Source organism: Phocoena sinus, chromosome 15 (assembly GCF_008692025.1).
Source record: "Phocoena sinus isolate mPhoSin1 chromosome 15, mPhoSin1.pri, whole genome shotgun sequence".
In the NCBI taxonomy this organism is placed as follows: domain Eukaryota; kingdom Metazoa; phylum Chordata; class Mammalia; order Artiodactyla; family Phocoenidae; genus Phocoena; species Phocoena sinus.
The window spans coordinates 26765828-26788471 of NC_045777.1; the positions used below are offsets into that span (position 1 = coordinate 26765828).

At 49.2% G+C, this 22644-nt stretch overlaps 1 protein-coding gene across 1 annotated transcript; it reads left to right on the forward strand.

Moving 5' to 3' along the window:
- The first annotated feature begins 12725 nt into the window (after window positions 1-12725).
- Window positions 12726-22439, forward strand: DUSP15 (dual specificity phosphatase 15). The gene is made up of 7 exons (XM_032606153.1): window positions 12726-13023; window positions 13718-13751; window positions 15687-15769; window positions 17850-17899; window positions 18882-18956; window positions 20109-20280; window positions 21117-22439. Exons 1-7 carry the CDS (start codon window positions 13003-13005, stop codon window positions 21387-21389), a joined length of 708 nt encoding a protein of 235 aa, XP_032462044.1. The 5' UTR covers window positions 12726-13002; the 3' UTR covers window positions 21390-22439.
- The last annotated feature ends 205 nt before the right edge of the window (window positions 22440-22644 follow it).

Genomic DNA, 22644 nt, shown 5'->3' on the forward strand with positions numbered 1-22644 from the left:
TTGAAAACTACTGTTCTAAAGTAGTGAAATATTTAAAGCTAATCCAAAACAATAAAGAAATACAAGTTCAAATCCATCAGATTGGAGAAAATATTTAAAATCAGGCAAATACCAAGTGTTTGCGAGAATGTGGAGAAATGATAGTGGTGCTGATGGGAGTGTAAATTGGATAAACTTTTGGAGAGAAATTTGGCATATTAAAACCATCGATTACTGTTTCATACACATTAGACTGGCAAAAATCTAAAAGTCCAAGTTTTAGCAACAATGTGCTAAAATGGAAACTCCTCCTCTGCCAGTAGAAGGCACTTTGAAGAACCACCTGGCAGTATTTAGTAAGTTGAATGTGCATATACCCTACACCCAGCAATTCTATCCTAGATCTACACCCTAGGTAGATACCCTACATATGTACTCGGCAATATACATACAAGGATGTTCATCTGTAACTGTTAATATTTTTATGGAAGTAATCCGCAGCACACACTGTTGGTGGTCCATCCTTATCCCTTGGGCATTTGCCATTCCTGTGCGTGCAAATCACAGGGCTTTCCTCTGCCAGCACCTGCAGTTCTTTACCTGAAGTCTTCTTCTAGCCCTTGGTGTGCTCAGCCAGTGCTTGGAGTAGATCTGAAGTACCAGGGAGTTAACTGCCCTCCCCCCAACAGCATAAAACCAATGATGACTGAAGTTTATGGATAAATCCTCCAGCTCTTTCATCACTCAGTTGGAGTAAGTCTGCGGTATGTTCTACACTGTCTCATAGGAATCCCCGGTGGGATGGAGCCCCACCTGCTCACAGCAATAACCTGTCAATAATGCACTTTTTATTGGTTTCTCTCCCTTAGCTGTCTCACTTCCCCACTTCCCGGCCGATGCTTACTGGAATCACCTTCCAGATAAACGATCTGCTCTCACATCCTTATCTCAGTGTCTGCTTCTGGAGGAAACCAATATAAGACACAACCTAAGTGCCTTTCACAAGGCAGATAGATAAATAACTTGTGGTATATAATGGAACTCATACAGTAGTTAAAATGTATCCAGAGCTACATGCACCAACATGGATAAATACTGAAAGTATAATTTTGTGAGATAAAAGCAGGGTGCAGAATATAACAGTATAATGCCACTTATGTAACTTTTATTCCTAGCCACTCGGGCAGCTAGGGGTGTCCATGTGACACAATTTGGGTCGATAAGATAAAAGCATAAAACCGCTAAGGAGGGTAGGTTCCTGGGAAGTGTTTATTCTTTTGATTTGAGAGAGAGATGGCTTGAGTCTGCCCTCCCCCCTGTTTCCCATCTTGATCATGACATGAAGGCTGAAGATGTAGCAGCCACTTGGTGTCCATCAGGAGAATGTGAAGGCAATCACAGAGACACTAGCTCTGACATTGTTGAACCGCTGCACCAGCCCCACAGAAGCTTTGTTACATGAGGAAAAGAAATACAATTTTTTAAAGGTACTATTAGTTGGGTTTCCTGTTACTTGTAGCTAAATGCATTTCTAATCAATATCTGCCTTGATAAAACAGATGGATGGGTCCTGTTAACTGAAGTGCTCTTTGTTTTGTTGAGGTGGGAGTGGGTGTGTAAGTTTAGGGCCAGGAGCTGGAACACAGTGGAACACTGTACATGCAAGAGTGAAAGGTTTGAAATTGGTGGAAAGGAGTCAGTACAGAGACAAAGAAGGCAAAGAAGATGGGTGCTGCATGAGAGGAAGGTCAGAGGCCATGCATGCCTGCCCCAGAGGTGGTGTAGCCAGGAAGGGCATTAGAAGGAACAGAAATATATAATGAAATAGGGAATAGAAAATTCTAAAATATTTGCCATGGCGTGTGCAATGTAAGCTACCTCCCCTAATTCCCACAAAAAGCTTCGGTAAAGTCTGCATTGCTCACTCCTGCTTTGTGCAAGTGGAAATCCAAAGAGGTGCTGAGTTCTATAACCAGGTTATTGGTGCAGAGAGATGCAGAAGTTCAGAGTGCAGTTGACATTTGCATTATCAAGTCAACTTCACGTGGTTGTTGAAGGAGGCAAGGAAACACAGTTAGACACAACATGGGCCATGGAGTCCAACAAGCTCTGCCCCTAACAGATGCTATGGTCTTGAGCAAGTAACAGCCTCCCTGAGCTTCAGTTTCCCCATCGGTAAAGTGGACATAAGAGTAGTATCTATTTCAAAGAATTGTGGTAAGGATTCGATGAGATATACAAGTAAAGTAACAAGCCCAGGGCCTGGCACATGGTAAGTGCTCACTGATTGTTTATTATCATTATCATTATTTAAGTAAAGAAGTGGGGAGGGAGGGATGGACAAAGGGAAGGAAGGAAGGCAGCAAGCAAGCAGGAAGTTAGTTCTGGGTTTATTGGATTGGGTGGGACCACTCACCGCTCTCTTCCCTTTGGCAGTCCATGCCCCTTGTAATTTTGATTCTGCAATGAGAAAAGGAAAGTGATGTAATTTTATGCATATCTACCTGCTTCCCAAATCAACTTAATGTAGATATTAAAATGCTCAAACTCTCAGACTCAATACTGCCCAGATGCTATGACATGAAGGTTCAGCCTGGCCAATTTCTTATTAGTCAACATGTGCCTAGTAACTTGGTCCTTGAAATGAACCTCCAAGAATCCAAGGGTCCACCTCACTGTAGGCTTACTCCACAGGCATGACCAGTATAGTGAACGTCCGGTTTTCAATGCTCTAAAAGTCCAACCATGAACCCCAGTTTGAGGGCTGAACTCAGCAGGCTCTGTGAGAAGGATGTGGACCTACTCTAACCTTGAATGTTTGATTAGACCCATGATCCAGGAGGAGCTGGGTCAAAGACTCAGAGCAATGTTAATTCCTTCTACCCAAAATGGACCTTCCAAATCCTCAAAGGGTGGTAGGTATTATTCTCCTCCAACTATGTCCAAAACAGTTTCGACCTCAGTCCTGATAAGACTAATCCCTAAGGCAGATATGAAAAAAGAACTAGAAATTGGTCCGATGCAGGATGACCTTTGCACCTTGGACAGAGGTGCCATCTGTATTAGTTTTCTACTGCTGCACTGCATAACAAATTACCACAAACTTAGTGGCTTAAAACAGTGCAAATCTATATCTCACAGTTTCCTTGGACCAGGGATCTGGGCACATCTTAGCTGGATCCTCTGCTCAGGTCTTGCAGGCTGCAATCAAGGTGATGGCTGGAGTTGTGTTTCTCCTCTGGGGCTTGGGGTTCTCTTCCAAGATCATCCAGATTGTTGGCAGAATTGTTACTTGGGGTTGTAGGACTGAGGTCCCTGTTTACTTGCTACTCATTGGCTGGGACTGCTCTCAGCTCCTAGAGGCCACTTGCAGTTCCTTTTGAAGTGGCCCCCATAGGCAGTTCACAACATAGATGTTGCTTTTCTTCCAGGCCAACAGGAGCATGTCCTTCTGATTTCCAACCCTCCCCCCACTCCAAGTCAGCTATGGCAGAGTCTTACATAATGTATTGTAATCATGGTAATAACTATCCCATCAAATTCAGAGGCCCCACTGACACTCAAGGGAGGGCATTATACAAGGTGTGTACACTGAGGATGGGAATCTTGGGGGCCACCTTAGAATTCTGCCTACCACACAATCCTACCCCTCAAAACGCCAGTGGAAGGGGATAGAGCCCCTCTAATTCCTCCAGAACTAGTCAAGTGTCCTAATCTTTTTTCATAATATCTTTTCTATTCTCATATGTTTATGTATGTTTATTCAGTTGCTCCAGAGTCTTTGCTTGAAAAACCTTCCCTTTCCTCACTGAATTGCCTTGCCTCTTCTGTCAAAATTCAATTGACTATGTATATGTAGGTCTATCTCTAGACTTTATTTTGTTCTGTTGACTTATTTGTTTACCCTTATGTCACTACCACACTGTCTTAATTACCATAGCTTTCTAGTAAATCTTTGAAATCAGGGAGCATAAGTCAAACTTATTTTTTTTCAAGATCGTCTTCGCAATTTGAGGTCCTTTGGACTTCAGTATAAATGTTAGGATCAGACTTCCCTGGTGGTGCAGTGGTTAAGAATCTGCCTGCCAATGCAGGGGGCATGGGTTCAAGCCCTGGTCCAGGAAGATCCCACATGCCGCGGAGCGGCTGGGCCCAAGTGCCACAACTACTGAAACCCGTGCGCCTAGAGCCCATGCTCTGCAACAAGAGAAGCCACCGCAGTGAGAAGCCCTCACACCACAATGAAGAGTAGCCCCCGCTCTCTACAAACTAGAGAAAGCCCCCGTGCAGCAATGAAGACCCAACGCAGCCCAAAATTAATTAATTAATTTTAAAAAATGTTAGGATCAGTTTGCTATTCTATCAAAAAAAGTATGTTGGGTTTTTTATTGGGATTGTATTGAATGTACAGATCATTTTGGGAAGAAGTGACACCATAAACTATTGAGTTCATCATTCCATGAATATGGTCTATCTCTATTAATTTAAGTCTTCAATTTCTTTCCACAATGTCTTCTAGTTTTCAGTATAGAAGTCTTGAACGTTTTTAATTAGATTTATTCATAGGTATTTGATTTTGTGATGCTATTGTAAATTTTTAATTTTCCAATTATTTGATAATAGTATATTGTGGTAAACAAAACGATGCTCCCTCAAAATGTGTCCATGTCCTCAGGCTTCCCTGGTGGCGCAGTGGTTAAGAATTCGCCTGCCAATGCAGGGGACACAGGTTCAAGCCCTGGTCCAGGAAGATCCCACGTGCCGCAGAGCAGAGCAACTAAGCCCGTGCGCCACTACTACTGAAGCCGACACGCCTAGAGCCCATGCTCTGCAACAAGAAAAGCCACGGCAATGAGAAACCCGCGCACCGCAACGAAGAGTAGACCCCGCTTGCAAAAGCTCGCGCGCAGCAACGAAGATCCAGCGCAGCCAAGAATAAATAAATTAATTAATTTAATTAAAAAAAAATTTTTTTTAATGTGTCCATGTTCTAATCCCTAGAACCTGTGAATGTGTTACATTACATGGCAAAGGGAAATTAAGGTTGCAGATGGAATTAAGGTTTGGAATCAACTGACTTTAAAACAAAGAGATTATCCTGAAGTACACAGGTGGGCCCAATGTAATCACTCATTTTAATGCTCTGGGAGGGAAAAAAAGAAATTTATTTCTTTAGGTACCATTCATCAGAGGTGCAACACGGGATAAGAAGCAGGTTGGGGTGGGAGAGCTGGATTCTAGAGTAATTCATTCCTCTCTCTGGGTCTATTCCTCTCTCTGGGTCTAATCTTTCCCACTTCTGAAATGGGGGAGTTGGCCTGTGCACTCCTAGAGGGCAGGGGCTTGTCAGATTCACCTCTGTGCCCCCATTGGCCAGCACTGGGGTCGCCTGGGAAAAAAACACATTAGCGTTTCGGGGGTGGATGGATGGAGGGATGGATGAGCGAGTCACAAGAGGGCGCGGGGTGAAAAGATCTCTAAGAGCTTTTCCAGGTCAGGAAATCCGAAATTCTGAGCTTTCCCGGGGGTCACAGAAATCGCTGAGTACAGTTTAGAATCCTAGAGTTTCATAAATTTCCCGCCAGCAAACTGGGTGTCTTGGACTCTCGCAGGAACTCCGGCGTTGCGCGGCATGCCGGGACTTGTAGTTTTTTCTCTGAACTCGTCATTTTCTTCCCATTCTAACCGGAATCCCTCCACGAGGACCCCACAACTTCTGAATCCCTCCGCGATTTCCCTCCCTCTCTGGGATGATGGAACATCTGGATCAAGGGGCACCCCTACCTTCTGTCGCGACATGATACGATTCCCCAGGGCCCGACCCAAACCGTCACCGCGTCGCGCTCGAGCGTTTGCGTCCCGTTGCCAAGGCGACGGAGGGAAGGATCTGCAGCTCTGATTGGTTGAGGCAAGGACACGCCGTTTGGCGCAGCTCGCAGTCTCCAGCTGATTGAAGCCCTTGCGTGTCATTGCGGCCCGGACCCCTCTACTCCCCTCTACTTTCTCTCCCAGCCCCACGCCTCCGCGACCCTGGGGCACACCGGGCCAGAGACCGGCTGCTAGCCGCGGGCACTCACTGCCTAGCGTCTCCTCCGGCTGCACTTCGGCTGAACTAAATAGCGCTGCGTCTGAAAAGTTGTCAGTTTTTGGTCAATGCGATGGTTCTAAGTTTCCTTACTCGGTCCCTCACTGAGTTACCTGGTCAGTTGGTCACCTGGCCAATCGGTCACTTCTGATCTCTCCCAGTCACTCTAATTCTTAGGCACCAACTATGCTAGGACTCGCCTCAATGCCTGCAGTAGCCTCCTGTCTAGTTGTGCCCACTTTGCCCTATCCATTCCAATTCATTCTCTGCACTGCAGGGCAAAGAGCCCTTTAAAACACAAATCTGATCTTGTCTCTCCCCTGCGTATAACCTGAAGTGGCAATTTATTCGTCATTGCACCCTGTATTGGCTCCCTGTCCTTCCACTGCCCTGGAATCTCTATACCTATATCTATATAGCTGACTAGAAACTATTAAAAAAATTTTGTTGTTGTTGTTGTTTTATACCAACAAAACGTAAGTTATGTAGGAATGTATTTAACAAAACATATGCAAGACATTCATTAAACAACAAATTATTATTAAGCATCTACTCTATGTCTTGCCCCATTCTTGACTCTGAGGATACAGCAGTGAACAAAACTAGTAAGGATTGTGGAGTTAATATTCTCATAGAGAAAATTACAAAACATTATTGAAGGACATTAAAGAAGGCCTGAATAAGTGGAGGGATATACCATGCACGTGGATGGGAAGACTCAATATCATAAAGACATGTATTTTCCCAAATCCAATCAGGATTTTTGAGAGCAAAAACAACCAAAACAACAAAGTGTATTTGTTGGAGAAAGGAGATATTTCTCTGCCTATTAAGTCACATTATGGTGCAGGGAGAGGCAAATATTAATGGAGATCCTAGAAACAGACACAGGTGTGTGTGTGTGTGTGTGTGTGTGTGTGTATGTGTGTGTGTGTGTGAACTTGATGTACCATAGAGGTGGCATCATAAATCAGAAGGGAAAGGATGGAGAACTCAGTAAATGGCACTGAGAAACTGGCATTCCATAGGAATAAAAAATAAGATACCTAATTCAAATGGATTAAAGAATAAATATGGCAAACAAATATTTCGGACTACAGCTGACCCTTGAACAATGCGGAAGTTAGGGGTGCCAACCCCAAGAAGTTGAAAAACCACCTATAGCTTTACAGCTGGCCTTCCCTATAGACGGTTCCGCATCCTTGGGTTCAACCAACCTCCGATTGTATAGTACTGTAGTACATATTTATTGAAAAAAATCTGCATATACGTGGACCTGCTTAGTTCAAAATCATGTTGTTCAAGGGTCAACTGTATATACATACATACATATATATATAATTTTATGACTTAATGGTGAAGAAGGATTTCTTAATAAAGCATAACTCATAAGGGAAAAGTTGATCTGTGACTCTCTCAAAACTTAAACTGCCATGTAACAGAAGACGTTGCAAATTGGATTAAAAGACAAGCAATAGACTAGGAGTAAAAATCTGCAACCTATATAACAAAGGGCAAGCATTCAAAGAACTCCTGAAAACCATTAAGAAAGACTCTCCCCCACAATCTGCAAAAGAAAAGTGAACAAAATATATAAATAGGGAATTTTCAGCGGAAAAAAACTTGAATTGCCAATAGGCAACTGAGATACATAAATCAAAATAATTATAAGAGATGATTTTAAATACATCAACTAGACAAAATTAAAACACATATGCATGCCAAGTGTCTGTGAGCATGTTGGGGAACAGGAATCTTTATATGATTACATTCACACTTTGGAAGGCAATTTGGCAATGTCTCATAAAGTTGAAAAGGCACACACCTTACAACTCGTCGATTCAACTACTGGATATACAGCCCATAGGCTCTCTGAATACAGCTGCACAACCCATGGACTACCTTTTGTTTTACAGCTAATGTGCAAGATGACAACCTTCCCTAAAGAAATTTGAACACTTGTGCATAGGTTGTATGTATAAGGATGTTCTTTGCGTATAATATAAAGCATTCTTTTATTTTATTTTATTTTATTTTTTTTTTTAATTTTTTGTGGTACACGGGCCTCTCACTGTTGTGGCCTCTCCCGTTGCGGAGCACAGGCTCCGGACGCGCAGGCTCAGCGGCCATGGCTCACGGGCCCAGCCGCTCCGCGGCACGTGGGATCCTCCCGGTCCGGGGCACGAACCCGCGTCCCCTGCATCGGCAGGCGGACTCTCAACCACTGCGCCACCAGGGAAGCCCAAGCATTCTTTATATTAGTGGAAAATATTAGAAATGATTTAAATGTCCATTGGTAGGGTGATGGATGAATAAAAGGGGATATACCCTAATAAAAAAATACTATACAGTGATTAAAATGAATGATCCAGCTCTATATCAACATGGAGATATCCCCCAAACCTATTGTTGGATCAATAAAAGAAAGTTGTAGAATGATAAATATTTTTAAAGGTTACATTTGTGTTAATTATAAACACACATACAAAAGCATATTCTATATATTTATGGGCATATAGGTATTACAAGTTTAAAAACACAGACTGGAAAGATGCACACCCAATTCATGATAGCGTTGCCGGTGGGGAGAGAATTAAGGAGGAGGAGAGAGGAGAGGAAACTTCAACTATGTCAAGTTTATTTGAAATGGTTTTTTTTTAAAGAACCCAGTTGAAGCAAATAGGTCAAAATATTCTTATCTGGATTTGTTTTTCTTTTTTTTCTAAATGAAAAACAAGCCATAGTAATAAAAGAAAATCACTACTATGATAGAGGAAGTTTAGGATGTTTTGGGAATGCATAACAGTGAGGTCTAACCAATTCTAATTGGGGTCAGCAGAGACTTCCAGGAGGAAATAGGAGTTCATCTGGTAAAGGGGATGGGAAGGGCATGCCAGGCAGAGGGAACAGCATGTACAAAATTGGAAGACAGAGTGAAGCATGTTTGAGGAAGTGAATGCAGATCAGTGACCAGGAAAGAGTGAAGAGAGGAAAGATGAGACGGCCAAACCTGTATGTTTTTGTTTGTTTCCTTTTTTACAGATGCAGAAACAGAGTCCTAGCGAGGGGAGTAGAACCCAGGCCTCCTAACTCCCTGTCAATTGCTCCGTGATAATAATAATGACAACAAAAATGATGATGATGATGATGTGCTGTGTGCAGTCTCTCTAGTAGGTACTTTAAATATGTCCTTGCATTTAATCTCACTACAGACCTAGAGGGGTTTTTTTCCTCCCCATTTTACAGATGGTAAAACTGAGGCCCATAGAAGTTAAGAAATTTGCTCAGAGTCACAGTGGCAGAAGCCCAGTCCCACAAGGCTTTGTGTGCCGTACTTAGCAGGCTGGACTTTTCCCCAAGGGCACTGGTGAGTGTATTAGGTTCCTATTGCTGCTGTAATTACTGTAAACTGAATGACTTAAAACAGTACAAATGTATTAGCATATAGTTCCTGATGTCAGGAGTCTGAATCGGGTCTCACTAAGCTAAAATGAAAGTGTTGGCAGGGCCGAGTTCCTTCTGGAAGCTCTATGAGAGAGTCTGTTTCTTTGTTTTGCCTTCCTCATGGCCTCCTTCCATCCTCGAAGCCAGAAATCATAGCACTGTGACCTCTGCTGCTGTCATCACATCCCCTCTGACTCTTATACTCCTGCTTTCCTCTTTCACTTATAAGGATTCTTGTGATTACACTGGACCTTCCCAAACAATCCAGGATAATCTCCCCAACTCACGGTCAGCTGATTAGCAACTTCAATTCCATCTGCGGCCTTAATTTCCTCTTGCCATGTAACATAACACGATCCCAATTTCCAAGAATTAGAGAATGGACATCTTCGGGGAGACCATTAATTTGCCTACTATGGTGAACCACTGAATGGTTTTAAGCAAGGAAACCCAAGGTGAGAACTGCATCTTAGCATCTTCATATTACTGGTTTTAAAAAACTGTCACTTCCCGTGACTCATTTAAGGCTTGGGCTTTGTAACAACTAACACTTTCAAAGGCTGAACAGTATATAGATATTAAATGTGTTAAATCTAATAACTACATTTTTTTCCAGGGTTTTTAACCTGATAGAGTTCTTTCCTACCTGTGCTTTGATTATTCCCCCAAAAATCAAGTAGAGGTACATAGGGCTATGTGGTAATTGCCCCCAGATGGATGAGGAAACAGACCCGGGGCATTTGGTCACCTGCCCAGGTTCACGGAGCTGCAAAGGCCAGGGTCATGATGAGGAACTGGTCTTCAGGCCGCCTTCTCGGCATTTCTTTATGCCATCCATAGGGTGGGGCCTTCTGGAAAACTCAAGTCAGACAGTACATCTTTGGTGCAATATTTCATGTATAACCTGGGGCCCAATAATTATTTGTTGAATGGATTACTAACCCTGATTTTATCTCTGAGGCACAGATAGCGATTTTCAAGGCAGGAAAACTGGGAGTCATCCTAGAATTCCTTCCTTTTCCCCACATATAATCTATCTACAAGTCGGTTATGCTGCCAAAATACTAATATATGCTGCATCTCTCCCCTTCTTTCCAGCCTCTCCACTCCCTCTTTGTCCCAGGGCGCCTCATCTCTTGCCATCTCTCACCATCTCTCCTCAAAGCCTCCCTTCTTTGCCTCTCTAATCTATACTCCAGTTAGGGGCCAATATGATCCATGTAAATCAGATGACATGGCCACTCTGTTTAAATTTTCCTACTGGCTTTCCATCATACTGAGAAGGAAACTCTAAACCCCCAATCATGGCCATACATGGTCCTTCATGCTTGGCCTCTTCTCCTCTTTAGCCTCAATCTTACCACCTCCCCTTGGCCTCCTCCCCTCCACTCCTACTGGCTCTTCCCAAAGACCAAGCTTTCCCACCGCAGGGCCTTTGCTTGTGCTGTTCCTTCTGCTGGAAATCTCTCCACTCTTTAAACAGCTGTGTCCTTCTTACATGTCAGGTCTTATCCAAATGTCTCCTATTTACAGAGGTTCTTCCTGTCCCCCAGTTTGTTTCCTCCATAGAAAATTGCGACTGTTTGTAAATGCTTTGTCTATTTTGTTTGCCTTCCCTCCTAGCCCTGATGTCCAGTATGGAGCTACCAGCCACATATGGCGATTAAGCATTTGACATGTGGCTAAACTGAATTGAGATGTGCTCTAAGTATAAAATACACACTGGATTTTAAAGACTTAATACAATTAAAAGAATGTAAAATGTGTCATTAATAATGTTTAAATATTGACTACACATTGAAATGATAATATTTTGGCTATACTGGGTCAAATAAAACCATTAATAACAACCTGCTTCTTTCTACTTTTTTAATGTGTCTACTAGAGAATTTATGATTACCCATGTGGCTCACATTGTATTCCTACTGGGCAATGCTGGTCTAGACCGTTAGCCAACAAAGGTAGGAACCACTGCCACCTTATCTGTTAGGGACACCCCTAATGCCTACTATATAGTGGGTACTCAGTAAGTATTTGTTGAATAATTTGGTTTATATGAGAACCTTGGACACAGAGCTGAGACAGGCAGCCCCATGTACACTGTGAATTTGAGGAAGAAAGACATACCAAAGAAACAGTTTTATTTTCCTGCAGTCACTGCATTTCAAACAGGTTCCTCCGACCCTGTCCTTCTCTGTACCCACATTCCTCCCACAGTCACTTACCACTACAGATGGAGGGGGGCAGGTGACGGCTAGAGGAGTAAAGCTGGTTCAGCTGCTTCTATTTCAGTCCCACAGGAGGTGTGTGCTCTCAGTTATTTCACATTCTCCATCTTCGGTCCTAGTAGCAGCACACTAGACATACCGTTTGGGTAGCTGGGAGCCCAAATGGATTTGCCCAAGGTCACTGAGCAGGTCAGAGGTGAATGAATAGGGCCTGGAACCCTGGTCTCCAGACTCACCTTCTGAGACTCTTGCCTCTAACTACATCCTGTCGTAGTCTCCTTTACTCCAAGGAACCCAGGTGACTGTAACCCTCACTTATCTCCCTCTCCTCACATGCACCTCTGATTTACTGGGGCCCCTAAGCAGAGTTATGCCTGGTCCCAGCAGAGCTGACCCAGATGGCACTACCCTCAGAGGCCAAAGTATATGTGGGAGGAAGAGATGGGAGGATGGCTGGATGAGTGACCAGACAGACGGAACAGTGAATGGATGGAGTGGAGGATGGGAGGACAGACTGGCTGCAAGAGTGGGGGAGGAGGATGGTTGGCTGGTAAGATGCCTGCATGGGGGGCGGAGCAGCGAGATGTACAAAGGGAAGGAATTACCCACTTTTCTCGTCTCAAACAGAATCTGAAGATCCAAGTCCAGCCCCCATCACGTTTCCGCTAGAAAACCGAGGCCGAAGGAGCTAGGCGTTTCGCCCCAGGGCCCGCAGGGAGGGCCGGGCAGAGCTGGAGCTGGGATCCGGAGTCTCTGAGCCCGCGGCTGGGGGCTCTCTCCTCCCCCGCCCCGCCCGCGCCTGACGGTGCCAGGGTGGGGGGAGCGCCCCGCCCCCACCTCCGGAGGTGGACGCCCCTCGCGGCCCCAACAAGCTGCCGTTGTCCCGCGGGCCCCGGGCCCGGCACACTGGGGCTTTGTCCAGCCCCCCGCCGCGACCCACGGGTGGGGGGGCGGCCCACATGACCAAGGGGGTAGGAGGAGCCTGCAGCGGCGGTGGCGGCGGCGGCGGCAGCGGCGGCTCCAGCATTTCCCTCCCTGGCCGGGGGTCGGCGGGCGGTGGCGGCGGCAGCGGCGGCGGCGGCAGCTGGGCAGGGCTGGGCCGAGCTGCGGACGCCAGGCCCCCCGATCCCCGCCAGGCTGCGGACACCAGGCCCCCCGATCCCCGCCAGGCTGCAGGCGCCGGGCCCGGGCCGTCAGGGCAGCTGTGACCCTTGCGCTCAGCGGGTGGCGAGCTGGGGGTGCGCCCGGATCCCCGCCCCCGGGATCATGGGGAATGGCATGACCAAGGTAGGGGGCCGGGATGGCGCAGCCCGCACCTGGCCGGCCCCAGCGCCGGCCGGGCGCCCGCCTCTGACCTTCTGGCTCTGGCGGTCTGTGTGTCTATTTCTCTGTCTCCCTGGGACCCTGAGATCGTACGTCTCTGTCTGTCTCTCTGGGGCGGTATCTCTCTCTGACTCTGCCTCTCTGTGTCTCTGTCTCTGACAGCTTCTGTGACTCTGTATTTCTTGCTGTGTCTTTCTGTGGCACTCTTGTCACCCCCAGACTATCTCTTCCTGAGTCTCTTTCTCTGTCTCCATGTGTCTCTGTCTCCCTGGACTCTCTCTAATGCTGTTTCTCTATCCTTCCCCATTCCCCACCCCAAGGCACGACCCCCATCTGTCCCTGCCTTCCCACCTCCTTCTCAGAATTCCCCATTACCCACCTTAGCAAGTCCACCTCTCCCTTTGCCACCCCCCCTGTGCTCCTCCCACCCTCTTTCCCTAGGTCTTTGTGCCCCTCTTTCCTCTTTCCTCTCCCCCTACCCAGGCTGGCCTCCCTTGATGCCCCCCTGCTGCCCTCCCCAGACATCATTCATAGAGCATCCAGGCCCACAAGACGGGGGTGATCGCTCCCTGAGTCCTGAGGGCCAGACGCCCTTCATGGGACTGAGAGGGGCTGCATGCACCCCTACCCGGCTGACCCCAGCCTGTCTCTCCTGTAGGTACTTCCTGGACTCTACCTCGGAAACTTCATTGGTGAGCACCGCCCACTCTGTCCCAAGGCCATGGCACACTCCCTGTCCCAGGCCTGTGTCCACCATTCATGCTCTGGCCCACACACCCTGGACATGCTCAGGAATGGGGCCGGGGGCAGGGAAGCGATGCCAGGCTGGGAGGAGGAAAGAACTCATGAAGACTAAGGGGGACGTGGGTGGAGGAGCGTCCCCAGTACAGAGGGCTCAGAACACTGGACACTGGGCAAGGCTGTACCTGCTCTGAGCCTCAGCCTCTCGCACAGCACAAGGCCCACCCCCGCCTCTAAGGATTTTGCCAGCCCTGAGGTTCTGGGTTGAGGTCTGTTTGGAGGTGTTGCTTCTAGCTGGGAAGCTGGGAAGGCTTCCTGGCACAACCTCCTCCTCAGAGGAGAGGTCTCTAGAGACTGGACTCTACATCAGAAACTTCACGGGTGAGCACTGCCCGCTCCGTCCCAAGGCCACAGCACTCCGCCTGTCCCAGGCCTGGGCTAAGAGAAAGGCCGGTCCGGAGCTTGGGAGACCCAAGGCAGGAAAAGTCACTTCCATCTGTGGAGTCAGAGAAAGCTTTAGGGAGGGAGGGGCATCGGCACTGGGGCAGAGCTTTCCCCATCCACTCCTGTCTCACTCTGGGCTTAGGGGCCCCACTTTCCTAAACCCTGGTGCCTTCCTCCCCGGGAGCTCCCTCAGCAGCTCACACCACACCGACTTCTGAATATTTGGTAAGTAAGGTCTGAATCCCCTTTAAGTGTGTAGGCCCATGAGGGCAGGAGCCATGAACTTGACCCCACAATGCCATGCCCAGCCAAGGCTGCACATGGTAAACACTCAGTAAATGTGGTGAACGAGGAAGTGGGCATGTGGAGATCGAATGTTATTTACTTCGATTATAAAAGGTCTGCATGCACTGGAAATCCAGCCCCTAGAGATGGCTACTGATAGCTGTGGGAGGTATATCCCTGGGTTGTTTTCATGTATCTTTGTACATATAGATATAATATTTAAAACAAAAATGGGGGCCTATTCTGCATGCTGTTCTGTAACCTGTGTTTCCCATTTAATAATATATTGTGGGCTTCCTTGCATATCAGCACACAGAGATCTTGTTAGTGGCTGCACAGTATTCAAGTATGAATATACCATTATTTATCCAGTCCCCTTGTGGTTTGTTCCTTTTTTTTTTTTTTTTGGCTGCATTGGGTCTTCGTTGCTACACGCAGGCTTTTCTCTAGTTGCGGCGAGCGGGAGCCACTCTTCATTGTGGTGCGCAGGCTTCTCATGGCCGTGGCTCCTCTTGTTGTGGAGCACGGGCTCTAGGCGCACGGGCTTCAGTAGTTGTAGCACGCGAGCTCAGTAGTTGTGGCTCGCAGGCTCTAGAGCGCAGCCTCAGTAGTTGTGGCACACGGGCTTAGTTGCTCCATGGCATGCGGAATCTTCCCGGACTAGGGCTCGAACCCGTGTCCCCTGCATTGGCAGGCGGATCCTTAACCACTGCACCACCAGGGAAGCCCAGTTCCCATTTTTAACTGTTTCTGATGTGTTGACAGTCATAAGCAGCAGTGCAGAGAACCATCTTCTACACACAGCTTTCTGTGTGAGTTAACCCTTCTGTAGTCAAGATTCCTAGAAGAATTGCCTGGTGAAGGATATGCCACAGAAGGGTGTTTGCAATGGAAAGAACAGCAGGGGCAAGGCTGGGGAGGTGCTGGGCTGTTACCTGTGGGTGCCCCAGTGGAGAGACTGAAGCTTAGGGGTGTGACAGGACCTGTCATGCTGGGAGCAAGAGGTGGTGAAGGAGCAGGGAGCCGGCAGAGGGTGGGCCAAGGTGGAGAGGGCGGGCTGAGTAGGAGAGTGGGGCAGTGAGCTCCCGCCTCACTTGGCCATCGGAATATATAGGTCACACCTGCCATATTGGCTCAAGCATCCTTGTTTCTTTCAGACGCCAAAGACACGGATCAGCTAGGCCGGAATAAGATCACACACATCATCTCCATCCACGAGTCACCCCAGCCTCTGCTGCAGGTAAGCCTTACCCGCATCCCAGAGCTGCACATGGGTGGGAAGGGGGGTTTCAGACCCCCACAGCACCCATTTATCAAGTACCTACAATGTGCCAGATCCTCTACTGGCACACAGGCCTTCCTGACCCATATGCTAACTCATTTGCTTAAAAACTGGCCTGTTTTACATTAGCATCCCTATTTGCTCCCTCTTTGGCAACTGAGGACCAGAGAGGTAAAGTAACCTGCCTGAGGTCACACATCCAGGAAGCTAAGGAGCTGGAATTTGAACACAGGCCATCTGGCTCCAGAGGCCTCACACTAAACCTTAAAAAGTCTCCCACAGGGGCTTCCCGTTGTCCAACTGAATAGATGACTCCACATAGATGTTTCTGGGCTCTGTGTCTCGCTTGTGACCTGGGGCTATGATTTCACCTGTCTGGGCCTCTGATCCCTCAGCCCTATCTGCCCCCAGGGGACTGTGATATGGTAAAGATGCTTTGCACACTGTACAGCTGGCCCCCACGGGGAGGGTTGGAGCTGGTATTATCGAATCCTGGAAAAGACGGGGTGAGGCTGTTATGACCTAGAGTAGGGAAGTAGGAAATCCAGACCACATGTGCTGGAGTCAGGAGCTCTGAGTTCACATCTTCACATCTTCACATTCTGTCTGTAACCTTGGGCACAGGACTTCACTTCTCTAGACCTCAGTTGCCTGATCCGTAAAAGGGGAATTTTATAACAGTACCTACCTCACTGGGTTGTTGAGAGCCACAAAATAGGCGCTCAACAAATTATAGCTGACATAATAACAAAGTTAATCATATTCTCAATCGATAAACAGAGCCCCTTCCTCTTTATCTGTTAGAGTCTGGCTCACCCATCGACGGGAGAGAACTGTGGGTGGGAAGGGACTCTGGAGATCTGAGATCCAGACCGGGTTCTGTCACAGCTTTGCTGTGTGCCCTTGGGCAGGGTCCTCGCCCTCTCTGGGCCTTAGTTTCCCCTTGTGTCGGATTTGATGGTCTCTAAGAGCTACCTCCAACAATCTGTGGTTCTCAGTGTCACAGAGACACTAGAAGAAATTTCCAGGTCAATGGAGTCTGATTTTGCTTTATAGAGCAGGCTTGTTTTGGAGTATTTGGAGTATGCAAGTCACTAGAGTGCCTGGGGAAGGTTGTCTAGGCATGACTATATTTACTAATGAAATGACTACTGGCAAAATGAGTCACTGCTCCGGCAGCCCTGCCCTCTTCTGCCTCCCCATCCATCAGTGAATTTACCAGTCAGGGTTTGATAATGCCCTGCAAATCCAAGGCCAAATGTGTTGCAAAGCGAATTTGCGAACCTTGCAAAAGATGCAGGCTTGCAAAAGATGCAGGCTCATGTGACCTTGGGGAGAGTGAGTTACAGAGAAGGGCTGGAATCTCACACAAAGCCACTAACAGATGAGGACCTAGCCAGGCGGTCACTTAGTCACTGGCTGGAGGTGCGCCAGTCCCTTGAAAAGAGCCATTTGAATATCAAAGGACTGAGAGAGGTCCCTGAGAAAAGTGATTCTTGGAATGTGGGCAGGACTCATCTTTAAGATCTTGTGTGAAGGTTAGGCGTGGAGTGAAAGCTGTGGTAGCAAGTTTGTTGGAGAAATTCCTGACAATTCATTCCTTGATTATTTTAATAATTAGCACAGAGTTTTATAACCACAATTCATGAACTAAAACTAATCTTCATATTTCTTGTTTCTTTTCAAGAGAATAAAATCTGCTTTACCCTTCTTACTGTGTAATTTTGTAATCCTTTTATGGAGGGGAGTCAAGTTAAGTGGCCCTTTCCCAGCTCTTAAATAAAAGGTCCCTGAATCCTTTTTGGCAAGTCTTTGTGCCCAAGTCAGCTATGGGGTTAGGATACCATCTTCTCAGGAGGTTCTGGAACCACAGATGGTCAGACCTGGGAGGCCCTCAGAGGAGGTGTCTACCCTCTTTGGACAGAGACAATAACAGTGGCCCAGAGAGGGGCAGGAACTGGCCTAAGGTTGCGAGGTGCTTGGGAGGCCCAGGCTGGGGTTGGGGTGCAGGCTGCCCATGTGTGTTTTGTACTTGCAGGACATAACCTACCTTCGCATCTCAGTGGCCGACGCCCCTGAGGTACCCATGTAAGTTCCTCTGGATGGGCTGACAGATGGACAGACAGCTGCTTCATGTGGTGGGAAGAGGGAGGGTGGGAGGTGGTCTGAGGGAGGACAGAGAGGACTCAGGCCACAAAGCTGTCCTGGAGACCCCAGCACAGGTGTTCTCCCAGACCACCTGGACTCTGTCTCAGCCACACCCTTGCCTATGCCGCTGGCCAAGCCCTAACCTCCCAGAGCTCAGTCTCTTTGGCTATGAAATGGAGAAAACACCCTGTCCCTCAGGCTCAGACGCCCCAGTGGATTTGAAAGGGTCAGGCTCAGCCTGTTCCTGGCCTTGGAGTTAAGGCATCTGGGTTCAGGCCAGGCTCTGCCATTTACTTGCTGTTTGACCTTGGACAAATCACTTCCCCTCTCTGAGAGAGAAAATGGGTGTGTGAGGGGTTGGGGCCATCAGCACCAAGGAGGCTGTCAAAGATCAGATAGCACAGGTTGAGGATCTAGGACAGGGCCTGGCGTGTAATGAGGGCTCAGAAAGCAGGATTTTGGTTTATGTTATTAGCAGTAGCACACCCCAGCCTGGGAGGGACCCAGCCAGACACTCCTGCCCCTTGGGACTCTTGCTCCCAACCCTGTTGTTGACCATTATTGTCCCCAGGTGCTCTGTTTGCAGACCCCAGAGGGGTGGGACTCCTCACACCCATTTCCTTGAAAGGTCAAGATAAACCCTCCATGAAAATAGGATCCACAGGACCCATTGAAGAGGTGCTCCTGCCTCTGTGGTGGGATTTGCCATCATTGGCCTCTCTCACCTCCTGAAACGCCACCATTATTGCTTCACACACACCTCCACCAGTACTACAGTATCAGCCCCTAGTCACTGCACGTGCTGGCTGACCTGAGGATCCAGGGCTCTGTTTCTTGCCATCCCAGAAGTGGGGAGGGGGACAACTCCTAGAAGACCTGTCCCCCCCGCCAGTGCTCTGTACCTTATTGCTTTCTTCTCTAGCAAAAAGCACTTCAAAGAATGTATCAACTTCATCCACTGTTGCCGCCTCAATGGGGGAAACTGCCTTGTGCACTGGTGAGTTAAGAGGGGAGTGGGGGGAGGGGAAGTGAGTGGCCTTCCTCCATCCTGAACATGCCCTCATCCTGTGGGGAATGCAGAGCCTGCGATGGATCTTCTCCAGCCTGTCACAATGCCTGACAGTCCACCATTCGTCTGACAGGCTGATGGAGGACTCAGATCAAGGCTCTGTCTATTACCAGCTGTATGGCCATGGCCAGATAGCTATTTCTCCCTGAGACTCAATTTTCTCATCTGTAAAATGGGAAAAAAGAATGTTGACCTGGCGAGCTATTGGGAGGAATAGGTGAGGTCAGGCAGGTAGCCCAGCATCCTTCAGTAGTTCCAGCTCCTTCTCCTCCCCTCTAGCCTTTGAGGCAGTAGTACAGGGCAGTGAGGAGCCCCAGGCGGGGAGATGGGACCCCTGAGTTTTCCCAGGGGCCCCTGGTCCTGTTGATTTCATTCATTCCATAACTTCTCACTACGCCTGGCTCAGGGTAGCTCTGCCTGAGCCCCAGCCATAGGGACGGCTCCTCCAGCCTGCCTCTCCCCTTCTCTTCCTCCTTTCCTTGCTCCAGCTGTGCTGGCCATCTCCCCATTCTTCAAGTCCACCAGGATCCCACCCACATGGTCTTTGTACACTGCCCAGAACATTCTTGACAATCCTTACCCGTCTTTCAGGATTCAGCTTGACGTCACTTCCTTGCGAACCCCTTCCCTAATCCTCCGCGTCCCTTCCACTAGGTTAATACCTCTTCTTATACAATCTCCTAGCCACTGGGCTCATCTTCGAAGCAGTTACCACCACCTGAAATTGTTTCCCTTGTTAGTGTCTGTCTCTCCCAACCACATTGTAAGCCCCAGGACGGCAGAGACCACGTCTGTTTTATTCGCCACTATATCCCCAGTACCTGAAAAATCACAGATGATCAGGAAACGTGTACTGAATGATTGAGTGAAGTGATGTTTCACTCAGGCCTTTGATGTGGGTGAATGCCAGGCAGAGGGAACAGCATAGACAAAGGCCTGATGTGGGAAGACAGGTCCTGGCAGTTTCCTTGTGGTTGGAGCTCAGGAGGCAAGGGTGGGAGAGCTGAAGTGGGGATGGGGTGCCTGGAGGACACGGAGGAGATTGGGCCTTACCTGAAGCCTTGGGGTGGGATGTCCCAGCTTTGCAGGCGTCTCCCGAAGCACCACCATCGTGACGGCATATGTGATGACTGTGACAGGACTGAGCTGGCGGGACGTGCTTGAAGCCATCAAGGCCACGCGGCCCATCGCCAACCCCAACCCAGGCTTTAGGCAGCAGCTTGAAGAGTTTGGCTGGGGCAGTTCCCTGAAGGTAGGGGCAGGGGCAGGGGTGGGAAACTCTTCTTACTTGAGCTGAGCACTGATTGGAAAGAATTTAGCCTGTGCTTCAGACCTGGCAGAAGATTTTTCTGGGGTCTTGAACTCGTGGCTCTTGAGCTAACCTAGCCCCTAGGTTGGACGGCCAGGTGTTTTCTTTTCCTTTTTAACTTAGGATTTGAATGCCCGTGGGCCTGATTATGGACCCTTCAATCTGGCTAGGTTCCAGCATTGCCTGCTCTGCCTACCTGGAGCCTGAAGGCATTTGAACATTTGGCTCCCCTGGGGAGACATGTCCAGTCCTTATTCCACCCCTGGGTCCTTGATGAGGCCAAAGCAGTTCCTTCTCTTATGCCCACTGGGCAGATGGCACATGGAGATGTCGGGGACTGAGCCGCACCCTCCCCCACCCGCAAACAAGAGATGAGAGAGAGAAGCAGTCAGTGCAGGAAGGCAGGCTGCTGCCCAGAGACTTGTCTGCAAGGCTGCATTAGGAAAGAGGCAGGCAGGCAAGAGGGCCTGCTTGAGTAGAGTTGTTGGGCAGTGTGGGGAGGGGTTAATGTGGTCCCCACTGTGCAGGTGGGGGGCTCACTTTAGTAGGTCTGGAAGATGGAGTGTCAAAGGGGAAGGGGATTCAGGGAGAGGGGAGGGATTCGGAGGGAGAGGGGCTCAGTTAGGGGGATGGGGACGCAAAAGGGACGCTAAGAGGATGGTCAGGACGGGAGGGGCTTAGCGAGGTGTGGGAAACTCGAAGAAGAGCGGAAGCTCTGAGGATTGGGGAGGGGACCGAGCCGGCGGCCCGGCACCGACCCCGACTCCACCCCACCCCAGCTTCGCCGGCAGCTGGAGGAGCGCTTCGGGGAGAGCCCTTTCCGCGACGAGGAGGAGGTGCGCGCGCTGCTGCCGATGTGCGCGCGCTGCCGGCAGGGCTCTGCGAGCGCGGCCTCTTCCCCCGCGCCCAGCTCCTCGGCCTCGGAGGGGACCTTGCAGCGCCTGGTGCCGCGGTCGCCCCGGGAAGCCCACCGGCCGCTGCCGCTGCTGGCGCGCGTCAAGCAGACTTTCTCTTGCCTCCCGCGGTGTCTGTCCCGCAAAGGCAGCAAGTGAGGATCCTGCCCCAACGTGGCGCCCCTCGGCCTCTCGACCGGTCCCGTTCGGGGATTGTCTGCGCCTCCCACGGCCTTCAGGACGGGCCCAGAGCCTGTGGGAGCCCCGCGGCGGCCTGATCCCCGCCCCTGCCCCTCTTCGCGCCTTGCTTGTCTGCGTCCGCGGTCAGTGTGTCCTCCATCTGTGTGTGTGGCTCTGTGTCTGGGCCGGCCTGCTGCAGCTACCTGGTGCCTTAGTTTTTGGGCTGGGGGAGGGTGCCCCCGGCCCCCCGCTCCCATTAAAGGCGGTGGGAGTGGGAGTGGGTGGGTGGGGTAGTTGGATGGGCCCGGAGGATATTAAAGAGCCACAGAAGCTGCCTGTCTGATCGCCTCCCAGTCGTTCCTTCATTGAGAAAAGGCAGGGCTGCAGGACTCTGCCAGGGGCTGGAGCCTGCCGGAAAAAAGAATGGGAGGGGGTTTGCATCCCCTAGAGCCTGAGGAGCCTGCCACCCTCCGTGAACTGCAGTCTTCAGGGCTGAGTTCCACTTCCCTGACCCTCACCCCTATCTCTCCCTGGAACCCTGGTCTCCTGAAAAGGCCGCCAGCTCCTCCTCTCTGAACCTCTTTCCCCCTGGCTGAGCTCCTGTCCTCCCTGAGCACTGCCCGCCCCCACCCCCGCCTCCTCCCCAGCTCCTTTCCTTTCCCTATCCACAAATCTTAGCTAGTAAATGTATAGTAGTAGTACCTGCATCATGCCTGACTTTTGACTTGAATGAGTTCACTTACTCCTCGGGGAGGAAACTGAGGCTCAGAGTGGTCATGCAGCTTGCCCAAGGACACACAGCTAGAGTAGGGGAGGCTGGGTTTGAAGCTAGACACTCCGTGTCCCATGATGGTTGTTAAGAAGCAGCTCCTTCTGGTCTTGAAGGTTATTGGCAAGGAGGATCCACCCCCAGCTAGTGGGAATGGCCCTCCCCACCTAGAGTTTAAAGGCCAGGGGAGCCACTGTGGAGGGAGGGTCTCAGGGCAGCCCATAAAGCAGCAAACTGACCCTGAGGATGAACAGGGGTCACCCGAGCTGATTTTTCCTAAACTAAAATTAACTTAGAGTTAAGAGAGATCCGAAATCTCTGTAATCTAATAAACACCTGTATGGGGGTTCTTATTATGCACCAAGCACTGTGTCCAGGGCTGTGGGGGAGGCCCAGATTCCAGTATTCGGGGTGGGAGGGTGGATGAAATAACCTTCACCTGCTACCCAACCTCCTCCTCTGCAT

Excerpts from the sequence above, each read along its gene's own strand:
- DUSP15 (XM_032606153.1), top strand. The coding sequence starts at position 13,003 with ATGGGGAATGGCATGACCAAG. Across the intron at positions 13,752-15,686 it reads CTACCTCGGAAACTTCATTG|ACGCCAAAGACACGGATCAG; the intron begins GTGAGCACCGCC and ends TGTTTCTTTCAG. Across the intron at positions 18,957-20,108 it reads GGAAACTGCCTTGTGCACTG|CTTTGCAGGCGTCTCCCGAA; the intron begins GTGAGTTAAGAG and ends GGGATGTCCCAG.